Genomic DNA, 18,011 nt, shown 5'->3' on the forward strand with positions numbered 1-18,011 from the left:
ATACAACCTCTATCAGTCATAATCTAGAATAGCACCTCTTTCTATTAACTGAGCAATAGAGGAGCAAAAGTGACAGACCATTTCATATGAGGCACTGTGTTTGTTGCAATGCATTCTGATGGCTTAATTAGGTGGAAAGTGTGGCACATGGGGGTTTTCAAGCCCTTTTCATCACAAAGGCCATATCATCAAAGCAGAGGGTTCTGGGCTCTACAGCCAGATTACAAACAGGAGTTTCTTCATTGATTGTTGCTGATTGTGTTAGTGCTTAGTTTGCTTCCACCTACTTAACAATCAGATAAACTCCCCCACTAGTAGACCCAGGCTAATAAAGAGCCATGGAATAAAGAACAGCTGGCGATTTCTCCAGTTATTAAGACCTCATCTGCAACTGAGTGATATTCTCTGGAAATTAAGGAATGTTTATTTTCACTATAAGTATTTGTTCTCTTTCAAGACTTGACACTTCTATCAATGGGATTTCCAACCTTTTTAACACCAACGAACATACCGATATCTCAAAAAGTTAAACCAAGGTCACAGCACAATGGCAAGCAACATGTAATAATCAAAGAATTTTAAATATGTGTTTATGCCAGTAAAGGAATATGAGAGAAAAGTCTGAGAAACTCAATTACACTAAGATAATAAATCATATATACCATATATTTTAATAGCTATTTACTTCAGAAATTGGTTTTATTATTAAACTCATGAGTACTAATTTTAACTTGGTTAATAGTCCAGAAAAATTTGATTGGTGTTAATATCTATACAAGAGACAATAGCAAGTAATGTCTGTATATAAGCATACATATAAAAATAACTCATACATGCATATACACAGATATATACATATATGTGCATAATGTATACATAGGAATAGTGTATTTAAATGACATTATGTTTCATTTTTGAACTATTTTTCTGGCAGAAACCATAAAACAAATACTAGTTCTAAAATCAAACAGAAGTATACTATTATGCTTATATATTTTCTACTTGATCTTTTAAAATAATTACATATTGTAAATCTTCTATCAATTAACACACATTAAATCAAATCATAATGTGGCAAGCTATGTCTGCTTGCTTTCATTAATGATGCCACCATTGGTCCATCCTTCAGTAATGAATCTTAGGATCATTCTTGAAGTCTTCTCTTTCATTTTTCTCTCATTCCCACCATTACCTAGTATTACTGATTTTATATAGGCCATTCTATGATGAGGCCTCTGCTATATTTTTCTGTTCCTCTCTCTTCTATCATAATGATAATTTAATGCAATTAGAATATTAGATGTGTAATTATATTTTATTATTTTTCCTCCAGGGGGAGAAAAAAAATAAGAGCACAATACTATCTTCATTCACATTATCTCCTCCAAATTTACAATACTGTCATGTAATAGTATGTGTTAAATAAATATTTGTTGAATTAGTAATTAAAAATAAAAGAAATGTACCACATTTCCACTGAATTATAGTTCTAAAAACAATTTTATTGGATTACTCCCCTGTTTAAACCCTCCCAATGGCCCCTTACTGCCACAGTTTACATTTAAAGTCTCTTAGAATGGTATAAAGAGCTCCTCAAGATTTGAACTTCAAATCTGTCTCTGGTCTCATCTCAAAACATCCCTTATGCACTTTTCTTTCTACTACACTAAACAAGTTGTAGTAGTCATTATTGCAGTCATCAAGCTCTGTCTTGTAGTGTGTGCCTGATATTGTCTCCCCACTCACTCTTTTTTTATCCAGCAGAACTCCTAAAACTAAAACTTAAAAGTAGTGCTCTGAGTAGGTGCTTAATATATGTTAACTTACTAACACACTCTTATCTTCTGTTTACCTGTTCTGTGAAGTTTTCCTTCATCTCCTCAAGTTATTGCTCTGGGCTCTAATACACATTTGGCAATGAGACCTACCAGCATTGACCACAGAACCTCATTTTTATTTTTATGTACATTTTCTCTCAATAGTACTGTAGTTAGTTGCTGCCCACTGCAGACTAGGCCAGTAACAACCATTTACAGATAATAATATTATTGTCAATGTTAATAAGAACAACTCTCATATAGAGAATCTTCTCACTGTCCCAATTCCTTTGTTTATTATTATATGTCACAAGCTAATTTTGACATTCTCTCCGAGTAAAAGAATGTCTGGCATAGGGAGAAAATAAGTTTGAGCCAAGGAAACACAAATAATACAAGCTGAGATCCTGTTCAAACACCATTTTTGAACCCAAATCCATCTTTTCTCCACTCTAGCATTTTGATATTCTTGATGTTTACAGAATTGTCTTTCTTTCCTTTTTACCTCCCTTTCTCTTTCCCTCCCTCCCGTTCCTTTTCCCTTAGTTTCTTCTTTCCTTCCTTAGTGTCTGTAGGTCCTTTATCACTTTAGTTCAAATTAAGTTGTGAGAAGTAATATTCAGATAATATGTTTTCTCTTACTTTATGGTGTTCTTCTAGCTTTCATAAGGTTTAAAAAATTTGTAAGACTTGCCTAGCTGGTGTGGCTCAGTGGTTGAGCATTGACCTTTGAACCAGGAGGTCACTGTTGGATTTCTGGTGAGGGCGCATGCCCTGGTTGCAGGCTCAATCCCCAGTGTGGGGTGTGGGTGTGCAGGAGGCAGCCAATCAATGATTCTCATCATTGATGTTTCTCTCACTCTCTCCCCCCTTCCTTTCTGAAATCAATAAAAATATATTTTAAAATTTATAAGACTGAGTTTTTATTATACTTTGTTTGTAGTAAATGTTGTTTTTAGGTATCACATTTGGGTATAACTCATAAATGTATAGTTGGTCTTTTCATGGTTCTAACAGAGCTGACTTACTACACACAGGGGTACAGCCTGGGCCATCAATATAGTTTGGGGACCATGAAAATATTTTAATTTCCCTTAAAATAAAAAGAAAAATGTTTACAAGCAAAGATTATATTAATTTTGATGCCAACAAAGTTTTAAAATGAAATGTTTACTATTCTTTCATGGAGGAAAGCAGCAGATGAAGGCTGTACTACCTAGGGTTCCTGTAAGTCATAATGCAATCCTGGTTCTTGTTCTCTTTTTTCAGAAAATTTATATAATTGACATATTATTCTAATTTGGATATAGATTCCCAGCTGCTTAGTGTTTGAGTCAACACTTTATTAGGACTTGGACAAAACTTAGGGTTAATTGTACTCATTAGGCCAAACTATGAATTATTTCAAGTCATTTTTATTTATATATGTTTTCACTAATCTATTTATTAGTTCAATGGCTTTTTGTTTTAAGCTAATACCTTTCATCATTTGTGAACAATTGTGTTTTTAAATCTATAAAGATTACTATGAGGTAAAAACAATAAGAAATATAAGCAAGAGGAGAAACCAAGATGGCGGCATAGGTAAGCACCTAAAGTGCTGCCTCGCACAACAATTTCAAAACTACAACTAAAAGACAGAACGGACACCATCCAGAACCACAGGAAAGCTGGCTGAGTGAAAATTCTACAACTAGAAGGAAAGAGAAAAGCTCACAGAGAATTGGAGGTAAAGCAAAGGGTCTTTGTGCGCGCAGAGAGGAAGGGCGGCTGAGAGCCTGGCTGACTTTCTCTGGTGGAAGGGGGAAGGAAGCCCCCGACCGCACTGAACCTCAGTTCTGACTGCACTGAACCCCAGTTCCGGGCGAGCCTCTGGGGACCCACGCTCTTACGGGGGGAGTCTGGACTCTCGGGCAGAGACTCAGGAGCCAGGGAAGGCAGAGGTCTGAAGACGCGCGCGTGTGCCAGTGCGCACAAAGGCAGCGGAGGTTGCCACAGGCTTTCCCTAGTGGAAGGGAGTCAGAGGCTCCTGACTGCACTGAGCCCCAGTTCTGACTGCACTGAACCCCAGTTCCAGGCAAGCCCCTGGGGACCCACGCTCTTGTGGGGGGAGTCTGGACTCTCGGGCGGAGACTCAGGAGCCAGGGAAGGCAGAGGTCTGAAGACGCGCGCGTGCCAGTGCGACAACCTGGAGGAAATGGACATATTCCTAGAAAAATATAACCTTCCAAAACTCAATCAAGAAGAATCTAAACAGCTCAATATGCCAGTAACTATGGAAGAAATTGAAGCAGTCATCAAAGAGCTTCCGGCAAACAAAAGCCTGGGGCCAGATGGCTTCACAGGAGAGTTTTATCAAACATTCAAGGAAGAACTAAAACCTATCCTCCTCAGACTATTCCAAAAAATTCAAGAGGAAGGAACACTTCCAAGCTCCTTCTATGAAGCCAGCATCACCCTAATACCAAAACCAGATAAAGACAACACAATGAAGGAGAATTACAGGCCAATATCCCTCATGAATGTAGATGCCAAAATCCTCAACAAAATTCTAGCAAATCGGATCCAGCACTACATCAGAAAGAGCATACACCATGACCAAGTAGGGTTTATCCCAGGAATGCAAGGATGGTACAATACTGCAAATCAATAAATGTGATACATCACATAAACAAATTGAAAGATAAAAATCACATAGTCATATCAATTGATGCAGAAAAAGCATTTGACAAAATCCAACACCCTTTCTTGATAAAAACTCTCAACAAGGTGGGAATAGAAGGATCATACCTCAACATAATAAAAGCTATATATGATAAACCCACAGCTACCATCATACTCAATGGGCAAAAACTAAAACCATTTCCCCTAAGAACAGGAACAAGACAAGGATGCCCACTCTCACCACTCCTGTTTGACATAGTACTGGAAGTATTAGCCATTGCAATTAGACAAGAAGAAGAAATAAAAGGCATCCAAATTGGAAAAGAATAAGTAAAGCTGTCCTTATTTGCAGATGACATGATATTGTACATAAAAAACCCGAAAGACTCCATCAAAAAACTAATAGACTTAATAAATGAATTTGGCAATGTAGCAGGATACAAAATTAACACCAAGAAATCTATGGCATTTCTATAAACCAAAAGTGAACTTACAGAAAGAGAGACTAAAAAAGCAATCCCATTTTTCATCGCACCAAAAAAATTAAGATACTGAGGAATAAACCTAACCAAGGAGGTAAAAGACCTATATGCGGAAAACTACAGGACACTGAAAAAAGATAGAGGAAGATGTAAACAGATGGAAGAACATACCATGTTCATGGATTGGTAGAATCAACATAATCAAAATGTCCATACTACCCAAAGCAATCTATAGATTCAATGCACTCCTCATTAAAATACCAATGGCATATTTCACAGACCTAGAAAGAACTCTCCAAAAATTCATCTAGAATAAAAAAAGACCCCGAATAGCCACAGTAATCCTGAGAAAGAAGAATAAAGTAGGAGGGATCTCAATACCAGATTTCAAGCTGTATTACAAAGCCACTGTCCTCAAAACAGCATGGTACTGGCACAAGAACACACATATAGATCAATGGAATAGAATAGAGAATCCAGATATCGACCCAAACCAATATGCGCAATTAATATTTGACAAAGGAGGCATGAGCATACAATGGAGTCAAGACAGTCTCTTCAATAAATGGTGCTGGGAAAATTGGACAGATACATGCAAAAAAATGAAACTAGATCACCAACTTACACCATACACAAAAATAAACTCAAAATGGATACAGGACTTAAATATAAAATGGGAAACCATAAAAATACTAGAGGAATCCACAGGCAGCAAAATCTCAGACATATGCCAAAAGAACTTTTTCAGTGATACTGCCCCTAAGGCAATGGAAGCCAAAGAGAAAATAAACAAATGGGACTACATCAAAATAAAAAGCTTTTGCACAGCAAAAGAAACCATCAACAAAACAACAAGATACCCCACTATATGGGAGAACATATTTGCAAATGGTATCACTGATAAAGGTTTAATTTCCAACATCTACAGGCAGCTTATACAACTTAATAAAAGGAAGATAAATGATCCAATAAAAAAATGGGCAACAGGCCTAAATAGAATCTTTTCAAAAGAAGACAGAAGGAAGGCCAAGAGACACATGAAAACATGCTCAAAGTCACTAATTATCCTAGAGATGCAAATCAAAACGACAATGCGATACCATCTCACACCTGTCAGAATAGCTATCATCAACAAATCAACAAACGACAAGTGTTGGCGAGGATGCGGAGAAAAAGGAACCCTCGTGCACTGCTGGTGGGAATGCAGACTGGTGCAGCCACTGTGGAGAACAGTACGGAGTTTCCTCAAAAAACAGAAAATGGAACTCCATTTTGACCCAGTAATCCCACTCCTAGGAATATATCCTAAGAAACCAGAAACACCAATCAGAAAGGATATATGCACCCCTATGTTCATAGCAGCACAATTTACAATAGCTAAGATTTGGAAACAGCCTAGGTGCCCGTCAGCAGATGACTGGATCAGAAAACTATGGTACATCTACACAATGGAATACTATGCTGCCATAAAAAAGAAGGAATTACTACCATTTGTAGGCACCTGGATGGAATTAGAGAACATTATGCTAAGTGAAATAAGCCAGTCAATGAAAGAAAAATACCACATGATCTCACTCATCTGGGGATAATGAAAAACATTATAAACTGATGAACAAAAAGATAGTTACAGAGGCAGTAAAGCATCAAACAGACTGTCTAATTACAGCGGTAAGGTTAGGGAGAGGTGGGGAAAATAAGAGATCAACTGAAGGACTTGTATGCATACATATAAGAGTAACCAACGGATGCAAAACATTGGGGGGTGAGGGCATTTATGAGAGTGGGGTGGGGGGGCAATGGTAAGATATGTACACATATAATACCTTAATAAAATTTTGAAAAAAAAAAAAAGAAATACAAGCAAAAAAACAAGCAAAATATACCAGTGGTTGCCTCAAGTCTCCTCCCCCAAATCCTTGCAATACATAAAACAGATATCTTCAAATACTTTAATCCCTTTCTCATGAAAATATTTCCTCAGAGAATAAACATCTTGTGAATGTATGAACTATTTGTTTCATCAACTTATACTAGTTGAGAGCAGTGGTTCTCAGATTTTCTCTGTGAGGGTGATTTGGGTACCTGTAGAAGTGCAGGTTCCTGGGTTTTGAACCCAGGCTCCCTGTCTCAGGGACACTGCCAGCAGCCCTGGGAAACTTTACTTTCAATAAGCATCTAAAGTGTTTCTGAAAAAAAAAAAAAAAAACAATCTCTGCAAAACATGCTGAGAATTCTGTTATCATATGGAATTGTCAAGTGGCATGTAAAATCAAGTTACTTTGTTTATAGTAACACCTCTTACAGTGCATAAGTGGAAGAGTTAAGAAATGTTATTGTACTATTAAACCTAAATATTCTATGCTAATGTAGGAGACATAACGTTAAGTTTTCTTAATTAACTGATTAATTTCTGAATAGTGAGAACAGATAAAAATCAAACTGTTTATGAATAAGCAATCTCTATAGATTCTAAATAATATGCATTTTCCTTATCATTGCTCATGGCTACAGTACTAAAGAAACTAATCACAAATAGTCACAGGAACAACATTCCTGTGGATAAAAACCTTTGTGGGATGCACAATATGCAACATTATTAGTTAAATAATATATTCTAAAAGAAACACTTAATGATTCTATCACATTTCAATTTCAGAAATTTACTTTTATATATTTTTATATTATAACAAATATTTTTTTAATCTGAAATAATTTCTTAAATATATTCAAAATTTGCTGGACATGTGGAAACTAAATAAAATCACAAAAATAGGAATATATGTCGATTATAAGTATATACTTACTATTATTTCTAGAATTTTACATACAAAATCATTTCTTTAAAATTTTAAATTTATTATTAGTTGATTCAAACACAGATAGCACTTAGCTCCTTGCAATTTCTTTCCTTTCGAAATAACAGAATGGTACTGAGTGGTGGTGAATGGCTAGGTGGGGAGGGTGAGCAGCAAATCATTTCAGACAATTTCACACTCAGGGCTTGTTGACATGAGGCAGGGCAAAGGAAATAACCCTGTCAGCACCTGCATCTTTAATGAAGGACAATGCTGCTACACATTTAGAGAATAGAGAGGAAAAAATAAATCATGTTTAACTTGAAAGTGGGTGTCAGATTTATTCAAATAGAAATACAACCTTCTATGCTTCTCCTGCCCCATAGATTTCCATTTAAAATATTACAATATATACCTCAAAATCAACATTTTTAACTATATATGTTCTTTAAATTTTCAATTCAATCCACTATCTGGCAAATGCGTATTTTTAAAGCCTATTATTTACCGTTTCTCTCCCCTAGTCTTCCTGACATCTGTTGCAATCAGAGGTGGATGTTTAAAATGCGAGAGGTGGATGTTTAAAATTTAAGATTCCTTTGTAGCACAGACTGAATAAAGATGTGGCACAGCCCAGATACAGCATGCCTCAAGGCCTCAGGAGATAATCACAGTCACGTTTTAAGAGAATTTTATATGTGAATAAGGGGTGAAGTAAATTGACAAGAGGAATGTCTGGCAGCGGTTTTAATAATCAGGCAGGTTTGAGTTGTCTCTATAGGCAATGAAGACAACAACTCAAATGGTTGGAGAGGCCCAAACAGTCCTAGAATCTACTTCTTATTCATTCCTTTTCTCCTAAAACTGTTTTACAGTTTACCAAAAATAGTTTTTCTTGATTTAAAATGTACAAATAATTTCAAGTAACCACTCTGACACACCAACCACTTCACATACGATAAAGAAGAACTTAAGCAGTTTTAAAAATTTATTATGTTAGGACACAAACTAGAATATAGAAAACATGAGCCGAATAATTCATCCATTCCAGCATTATATACAAATGATATCATAATATTGAATTACACCAAGTACCCAGTTCATAGCTTAACTGAAAACCTCTTTATTATTGTGGTAATAAAATAATCTACATTATGATGGCTATTTTTATTGGTCTTTATTTTATCCCCTGAGGCACTTTTTTTTTTCACTTTCTGACTTTTGAAATAAATTTCTGATGAAGAACAATATTTTCTTAAGGGAAAAAGTGGAAGTAAATAAGTTGAATGAGAAATTGTTTCTTTTTAAGTCACCGATATTTGGGTCTTCCCATCTTTGCTCCCTCTGAGCTCTGAACTAAACTCATCCAGGTCCAGGAGCACTATGGAAAATAACAAAGCTAAAACAACAGCAAAAGTATAGACTTCACTGCATTCTGAGATGCATGTGAAGGAGAAGAGATGCTGAGGCTGATGACTCCTTTCAGCAGGTTTTCTAATTTCCCTCGCCTGAAACCAGTGCTCCCAGATGGAGGCAGTTATGAAAATGACTCCCACTCTGCAGGTGTGCATTTTGAAAGCTAACAGCATATTTCTTTTGACAGGCAAATTACATTAAATAATTCTTGAACTCTTGTGGTCCTGATCAAGAATGACATTTAACTTTATACATCTCATTTTTGAATACTCTTAGTTCTTTTTAAGGTGTAGCCAGTTGATTGTGTTTGTAACTAATCTATATATTGTATTGATCAATATATTCATATATATATATTAAGGTGTTTTTTTTTAGTTTTGAAATACTTGCATGTAAGATATTGCAGAGTTTTGTCAAATTTTGGACCTAATTGTTCAAGTTGATTTATCTTCTCTGAAATTATACAATATCTTCAATTAAAAAGGCAACTTTATATTTCATAGATAAATTTTCTGTGGATGAAATGGTATATTTATGTTCTGCAGATAAACCTTACACTCCACATACATTCATGCATGCATTCCTTCTTCTACATTAACATGATCAAACCACACTTGGTCATTTTGATATGATTATCTGATCATAACTGGATCATGAACTTAATTTGTTGACTTGTAACAGTTATTAGCTTAAAATGCTACAGTTTACACCTAACTGCTAACAATTATACCTATATATAGATAAATATATCTATATATCTACATAATTATCTTTATCTATTTCTATATCTATTTCTATAGTCATAACTTTCAAAGCACTTTCATATAAATGTCCTCTTTATCCTGACAATTTGAAAGACAGTGGATTACTTTGTATTTAAATTTGCATTTTTCATAATTCTTAAGTGGAGCATGTCATTTTTTCATACTGACATTTTTTTATATTTGGTTCATTCACTAATTTTAATCAATATTCAACAGAGTTGTGGCAAGAGAAAGGCATGTAGGAATAGGTAACAAACTTGTACTATTTTTATTGCGTTATCCTAACTCAGCGCAAAGTAATCAAATGAACTTAACTATAACAGACTTTAAATTTTCTGTATATGTCCACCCTACAAAATGTTTTATTAAATCCATTTGTTTGTTCACACCTCCCTTATCTTTGAGTTCCAACTGTCAATCCTAACCCAGCATGGGAAAAAATAAACCAAGCCTCTGGATTATTTGAGAATCCTGATTTGTGTGTGGATAAATTACACTTAGTTGCTGAATATTAAAATAAATGAAACAATAAAACAGACAAATAAAAATTAAGCTTGCAGTTTGGTTAAACAAAACATTGTATGCTATTCTTTTATCAATAACATGGCTAAATTACGATTTCATTAAATATATCCAAATACCTACATTTTGTTCCCATAGTGTTATCTGAGGAAAGATGAAACAATATTTTGATTGTGTATCAATATGTTTTTCTATTTTCCACTATTATAACATTGGGTTTAGACTATTTCCTATTTAAAAAGTTGATGTAAAGCTTTTTATAGCAATGTTATTCCAGCACCTTTAATAAAATAATAACTTCAAGGAACCAGGCTTTTAACTTCACTGAAAACAATAGTAACTATGGCAGCAACAGAGCAGCTATTACATTTTTATTCTGACAGTGTTCAGCCTGTTTATTAACGTGTCACTACTCTGTAGAAATTTCAGTTTTAAAAATTTCACTTTTTGATATTCCTTTTCTAAAGTACAAATATGCATTGTGACGTTGCTGTTCCTTTTATGTTACATATTTCTTCCCTACCCTAATTGTTCTTTTATTCACTTAGTTAATACAATCATACAATCACTTCCTACATGTTTCAGTGACAGTGAGATTTTCTAAATTTTCTCAGTTTCTCTAGGGAATGAATAAAGTGCTCTGTATTCAAGGATAATATTTGATGTCTGGAATTTATCAGCACACATTCTTAAGAAGCCATTCGCACAGACTTAAACTTCCAATGGAAAAGAACAAATTTGATTTACAATACACATGATAAAAATGAATTTAAAGCAAAGATGAAATACTGGTCAAAGTCTGATGAAGCGAAGGCCTGGCACTTACCTGGAATGAGCTGTGACAGGAGCAGCTGATCCTTTGACAAGCTGAGGAGTAATGTTATGACCAAAAAAGGAACATGTTTCCATTTCATCTTTGTCCCTTCCTTGCATTACACCCAGCCAGTGGCACAGATAGGTTTTATCTGTAGGGTACACAAAACAGAAATTTTTTTTTTAATGGTTAGCCATGTTTAGATAAAGAAAATATTATTTTTTGGTGAAAAATTATAGTTCAAATGCATTTGAATGTCATTTTTTAAAAAAAGATAAATGGTTAAACTTGAATACAACTTGCACAGAATATACTCTAGGATATATATTTTCAGTAAATGCAGCATTTATTAATTTTGAAAATGCATTTACACTCAGATATAACAAATGATTTCTTCATTTTTTCTGCCCTTTAGGGATACCAGATAAGTATTTTGATTTCTCAACAATTTCGTTGGAACACTCTTGTGAGGTCTAGAAAACTATGGTTAGTCATTTACTAAACAAATATTTACAGATGGCTTTTCATGAGCCAGTCAGTATGTAACTTCGGGGATACAGCAAAAGACAAAAATATATATTCTCTCTTCATTCAGGCACATACATGATTTGAGGCCAGTTTATATCAACTTATAAACAAATTAAAAAAAAACTTGTAGATTTTCTATTCTGAAAAGGCACTCTGTATCAATCATGATTGGCCCAAGAAACACATGACAGTGTCTTATAGGCAACAGCTCTTCCAGTCAGGGGGCCTCGGACAAGATGATGACAAACAGCAGGAATGCAGTTGGGAGGCCGATCAGTGTCTCCTGGGAGAACTGACCAGACCTTCTGAAGAAATGGCATTGGAGATACAAGATAATATTTTATAAGAGGAGAAGAAAATGCTTTTGCTCTCTCTCTCCACACACACACACACACACACACACACACACACACACTGTCCTCCAAAATGTATACACATACGTTTTTGATAGTTCAATTGATGTTTCTATTTTTTCAGATTTAATCCATTACAATTAGTAGTTATTCAAAGTGCATATACATTTTTTTAAATATATTTTATTGATATTTTACAGAGAGGAAAGGAGAGGGATAGAGAGCTAGAAACATCGATGAGAGAGAAACATCGATCAGCTGCCTCCTGCACACCTCCCACTGGGGATGTGCCCGCAACCAAGGTACATGCCCTTGGCCGGAATCGAACCCGGGACCCTTCAGTCCGCAGGCCGACGCTCTATCCACTGAGCCAAACCGGTTTCGGCAAAAGTGCATATACATTTTTGGAACACCCTGTATATAGGGAGTTTTTTATCTAGTTGATAGAGTTTTCCAGAATATAATATGATCAAAAATCGGAAAGATAAAAACAGGTGCTTAGGATCCGCTGTGGAGTTTAATGATACATGATAACATTGTTCAGGTTACTTAGACAATAACTCTGGTAGGATGTGAAGTATAAAGAAATCTTGAGGACACTCAGCACTGGGTCATAATAATATGGCAGAAAGGTATAATGAACACACACCAAGGGCATTGGCAAAGGAGAGGGAACAAATGATGGTGTTGGGGAGGGAGTCAGACAGGTGGCATTATACAAGTCAGTATTTTGTAGGACTTGGCAAATAATTAGATTTGGGAGACTGGAAGTGGAAAGACATTTATTCAGTTAGTCTTAAACACATAAATAAAGGTAGCATGGTATAAAATGTAAGCTGTCCCCCAAAAAACAAAGTTCTACCACATATTTCTGTGATACTCGGAGTGCAAGCTTGCAAAAGGATGACCAACTCCATTCTCTAGGTTGATCTGCACAAATCTAGTGTCAATTTGTCTTTTTGAGCAGAGCTGCTCTTACTTATCACTGCAGAGTTAATTGCCAAGTTTTCCCTTAGCAGAGCTGCCTAATCCTCCTGCCAAACAGCTCAAGTCATCTGACCTCATTTAAGACTATTTCTATTTCTATTTAGGACTATTTCTATTTTCTTAAGAATAAGATTGCCTCCAAAAAATATTCTTGGTTACTGCAAGTTCATATCTGTTGCTTATCTTCCTTGTCCTGGGGCTTATGTCTTTATGACTTTCATTATCCTAATATATGTCATAAATGACTTTTTCTTTGATGCGTTATCTGTTTTAAGTGTCAAGTGAGAATAGAAAGCAGATTAGTTTCAGATAAATGCAAACCTAGATGAAGAGTCCCACTCTCCATACTGTGTAGTTGCTAGCTTGTCCAGAAGCTCCTCAGGACTCTCCACTGACTGTTTTGGCTCATAGTCACATTTCTCAGTGATGTACAGATTATTAGTTCTTTCAGAGAAAATATATAAATGTACTGCATCCTAGTGATTTCTGCTTGACTGGGTTTAGATATAATAGTCACCACTCTTCTTGGATTCTGCTTGCTTAAGGATTTTCCCATATTTCTCTTCACTTTAATATTGGGTTACTGTGGGCACTAGACATCAGAGAGTTTGTTTTGGAATAAACTTAGACCTCTAATTCCTTCAATGTGCATAAGTAGTTTTGTTTCAGCTTTTGATGTAAATAAAAGCACATATGAATTTAGAGACTTTATGATTTTCTTATTATTTGAAATTTTAGAATAATTTTATTTGTTAAATAATACTTTAAAGTTTACTTATTGAACCTGAGTCTTTTATAACTATGGTTAATTATAATTTAACAATTTCATTAGCAATTACCTGTAGCTAATTAATAATAGGTAGCTGTTGAGATTATAAAGGTCCTTATTAATCATGTACATTCTCTTTTTAAAATTGTAAAAAAATGTTGATAAAATAATTAGAAAATAAAACTGAAAGGATACACATTTATTACATTTGGTTGAATTCCCGCAAGTTATTCAAAAGGAAGATATTTCATTTCAAACTTCTATAATGTTTTAGTATGAATGTCCATCACACAGATTTTTATTATCTAAGGAAAAGTCTGTGAATTTACATAAGTAGCTAGTAATATAAGAATTTTAAGATACGTCCCATAGATCAGAAGTGGCAGCTGCCTTATTTGCTATGCACATATATCGTAATACCTTGAAGTGTTTATCCTCTGAGCCCTTTCTAAAAATGAAATCTCCCCAAAGTAGGATATAAACGTAATAGCAAATACACTAACCTTCCATTTGAAATTACAATACTAGTATTTGACATATTAGCACTAGGACAATTGATTTTAATGAAGAATGAGATAGAACTAGTTTAGATGTTATCTGAGTATTACAATATAGTGAATTGAGCAACCACAAACATAACCCAAATGAATATAAAGAGACTTTTCTTCATACACACATCTATATAGTGCTATTATCAAAGTATTAAGAATGTGTATCCAGGCTCTAGACCGGTTAGTTAGAACATTGTCCTCATATGCCAAGGTGTAGGTTTGATCCCCAGCACATACAAGAATCAACCAGTGAATGCATAAATAAATGAAACAACAAAACAGCAAATAAATCTCTCTCTCACTCTCTCTCTTTCTCCTTTCTCCTTCAAATCTACATATACAAAAGGCAAGCAACCAGAATGATGGAACAACAGGAATGACCAGTCTTGATAATGTGCACTGCGGCAGCCAACTGGCCCGATCAGGCCCCAATCGGCATGCCCAACCACCCATGGCCCCTGTCCCCAGCTGGTCCCACCCCTAATTGGCCCCCCGACCCTAATCAGGGGCGGGGACGGCCAGCCAACCACTGGTAGCCCCTCCCCCAGCTGACTCCACCCCTGATCTGCCCACCCCTCCCACATTTCCCTCCCCCCCTACTGGCCTGGCCCAGATTGGCCACCATTGGGGTGAGCCAGCTAGACCCCACCACTGCATGAATTTGTGCACTGGGCCTCTAGTCAATAATAATAAAAAAATAATGTATATCCATATGGGTGTGAATTAATAAATTTATCATGTTATGAGAATAGAAAAAATGTTACAATATTCCCTTCCATTGTGAAATATTAGGTTGAATATTAGACTACAGAATTACTTAAATGCTTTATAATATAATTTACTTGGAGATGATATAATTCTGGAAGTAATACAGTGCAGCGTTTAAGAAGCATAGATGGTAAAAACAGGTGTTTGGGTGAATCTCAACTCCACCACTCAGAAGTTGTTTGATTTGGGGCAAATAATTTAAGCATTCTTAGTCTCATTTTTCTAAAATATAAAATGTGAATAATAATAATAGCCATATCATTGGGTGAGATAATATGCATGGCATCATTATAAGTGCCTGCTCCATTGCCCAACATCTACTAATAGCATCATGACTCCAACTTCAAGAAGCATCCATTGAGGTTCCTCCAGGGTGAGACCAGAACCAGTCTTGGTTTCTCATTTACATGTTGCTTTACTTTGAGTAGTGTCTGTTTTAGATTTAACTTGCAAGATGTTATGGGTTTTGATTTATTTTAATGAACTTTCTTGAGATGAAATTTACGTATGATTAAATAAACCCATTTAAGGTATAAAGTTCAAATTTGACAAACTCAAAGAGCTATGTAACTTCCACCACCCAGAAAATATAAATACTTTCCACATGGGGTCATGGCATTAAAAGCTAATATGATATATATATATATATATATATATATATATATATATATATATATATGCTGTGTATGTATTTATATTGCTAATGCACATTTTCAAATAATAATACATTTAATTAATAACGAATGTAAAAGTAGGCTGGTCTACCCACTGATTTTAGGAATATGATTGCCTCAAAGAGTTTTAAAAAACATATTATGGGAAAATCTTGTTCTATGATTACTAATAAAATTTCCTGGAAAGCAAAAGAGTTCCTTAATAAATGAATTTTTGACTTTGTTGAACTCAGAATTTACAGAAATATTTCTATAGGCAAACATTTTGGTTTACTTAAAAGAAAATAAACATGTCCTAAGCTTTTTATTGCATCACGATGACTATTTCTCAGTTTCCTCTGAAACACTTCAGCATAGTTAACTGTATCTCTCTCTCTCTCTCTCTCTCTCTCTCTCTCTCTCTCTCTCTCTCTCTCTCTCATATATGAAAGAATAGAAACTGCACTTACCAAAGCTTTCCTTCTTATTAGCCAAAATTTATTCTCCTTTAAGTTACAAAACAGCTTCCTTTTTTCAATTGAAAAGAAAATATGCTCCGAAGATGGCTGCCGACGGGAAGGCAGACTGCAAGATAGTGTGTGAGTGAGAAACAAAGGGAGAGTGTGTGGTCACACAGGGAGTGTTCGTTGATGAGTTGAGGGACAGCTATACTCCAGGAGACTGTGGGGGACTGCTGGACGGGGTTCCCCTGACCGGGCAGCCTCCACTGCTGCTGGGTTCCCTCTTGGAGCGAACAGCTCGGACAGGGAGACCACACCATTTTAAAGGGGAAAGTGGATGTTGTCAGGAACCTGAAAAGCCCGGGAAATCTACAACTATGGCACCCACTGAACAGCTACGAGCCCCAGAACACCGGTCCCCAATTGGTGCAAACACGCGGATTCAGAGGAGCTCTACACTCCACCACGGAAAGGTCAGGTTTTGCCTGGGATAAGGTGAGGTCTCTGGTCTCGGCAGGAGAGAGAAACATGTGCACTGTGGGAGCTGGATGACCAGGGGAAGTCTGCACCTAGAAAAATCCCTGGCTGTTGGGGCTGGTGTGATCTGTGAATGTGGAAGGGGGTCTTCAGAGCTGCTAACAGAAGGGAACTCTAAAAAGCAACCCATTTTAATGAGACGCAAAAGGACAGCCTAAAAATTTTAAAAGTGTGCTGGCTGCTTAGACCCAAGGGGGAAAAAAAGACTGTAGAGAGTTGCGCACAGCCCTGGAGTTAGCACACTTACGCTGGTTCTTTTTTTTTCTTTTTTCTCTTTAAATCCTTGCTTCTGATTACTAAGCCCAGTACATAGGATCACCCAATTGGAGACACCCTAAGAGACTGCAGGGGAAAGTTGTTTTTCTGAGACCTGGGGATCAGAGCGGGGAATAAACATCAGAGAACCAGTTCTGGGGCAACACTCACATAAACCAGTATTGAGTGCCACAGGGAAAGCAGGATCTAAACACTGGCTAGAGAGGACCTATAGACCCGGAGGTAAATCCAGAAACACTGCCACTCAGGGGTTGAATCACAAATTGACTCTTGTGTAAACACAAATTAAGGAATACAAGAAATTAAGACACACCGCCTGCTTAAAAATCAGGACTGGATTACAACACTGAGGAGAAGTGGAACACAGGGAACTGCAATACTGTCCTGACTAGAAACAGGCGTGCCAAACAGAACAGTAGAGGAAGAGAATGACCTTCACTACTGTACATTTTTATTTTCATTATTTTATTTTTTTCAACTTTTACTTAAAAAACTATTTTTTTCTTTTTTCCTCACTTGATTTTACCTTTCTAATTATTACACTTTTATTTTCAATCAGTTTTATTACTACTGCTATTTTACCTTTTATTTTAAAGTGTCATTTTATTTTCTCTTGATTTTACTTTGGGATTAGTATTCTACATTCTATTTTCATCTTTCCTTTAGCATCATTTTACTCTATCTCAACTTTACCTTTATGCCATCACTCTCTTCCTAACTTTTCCCCTTTTGTTGTCCTGTTTCTCTTACCCTTCTCCTGCTTTAGATTTTCCCTATTCTTTCTTTTTACACCCTGTTAAAATTTCACCCTACTTATATATCAAATTTCCAATACCCTGTTCCAAGTCCATACA

The 18,011-nt window shown here is 35.8% G+C and overlaps 1 protein-coding gene across 4 annotated transcripts in view; it reads right to left on the bottom strand.

Moving 5' to 3' along the window:
• The window catches only part of ROBO1 (roundabout guidance receptor 1), a 1,316,070-nt gene that overhangs the window by 1,112,841 nt on the left and 185,218 nt on the right, over positions 1-18,011 (bottom strand). For all 4 annotated transcript variants that reach the window (XM_080657733.1, XM_080657738.1, XM_080657736.1 and 1 more), the window contains exon 2: positions 11,287-11,425. In XM_080657733.1, coding sequence (XP_080513859.1) covers positions 11,287-11,374 — 88 coding nt within the window. In that variant the 5' untranslated portion in view covers positions 11,375-11,425. The remainder of the gene's footprint in view (positions 1-11,286; positions 11,426-18,011) is intronic.

Source organism: Plecotus auritus (genome assembly GCF_963455305.1).
Source record: "Plecotus auritus genome assembly, chromosome: 2".
NCBI classification, from domain to species: Eukaryota; Metazoa; Chordata; class Mammalia; order Chiroptera; family Vespertilionidae; genus Plecotus; species Plecotus auritus.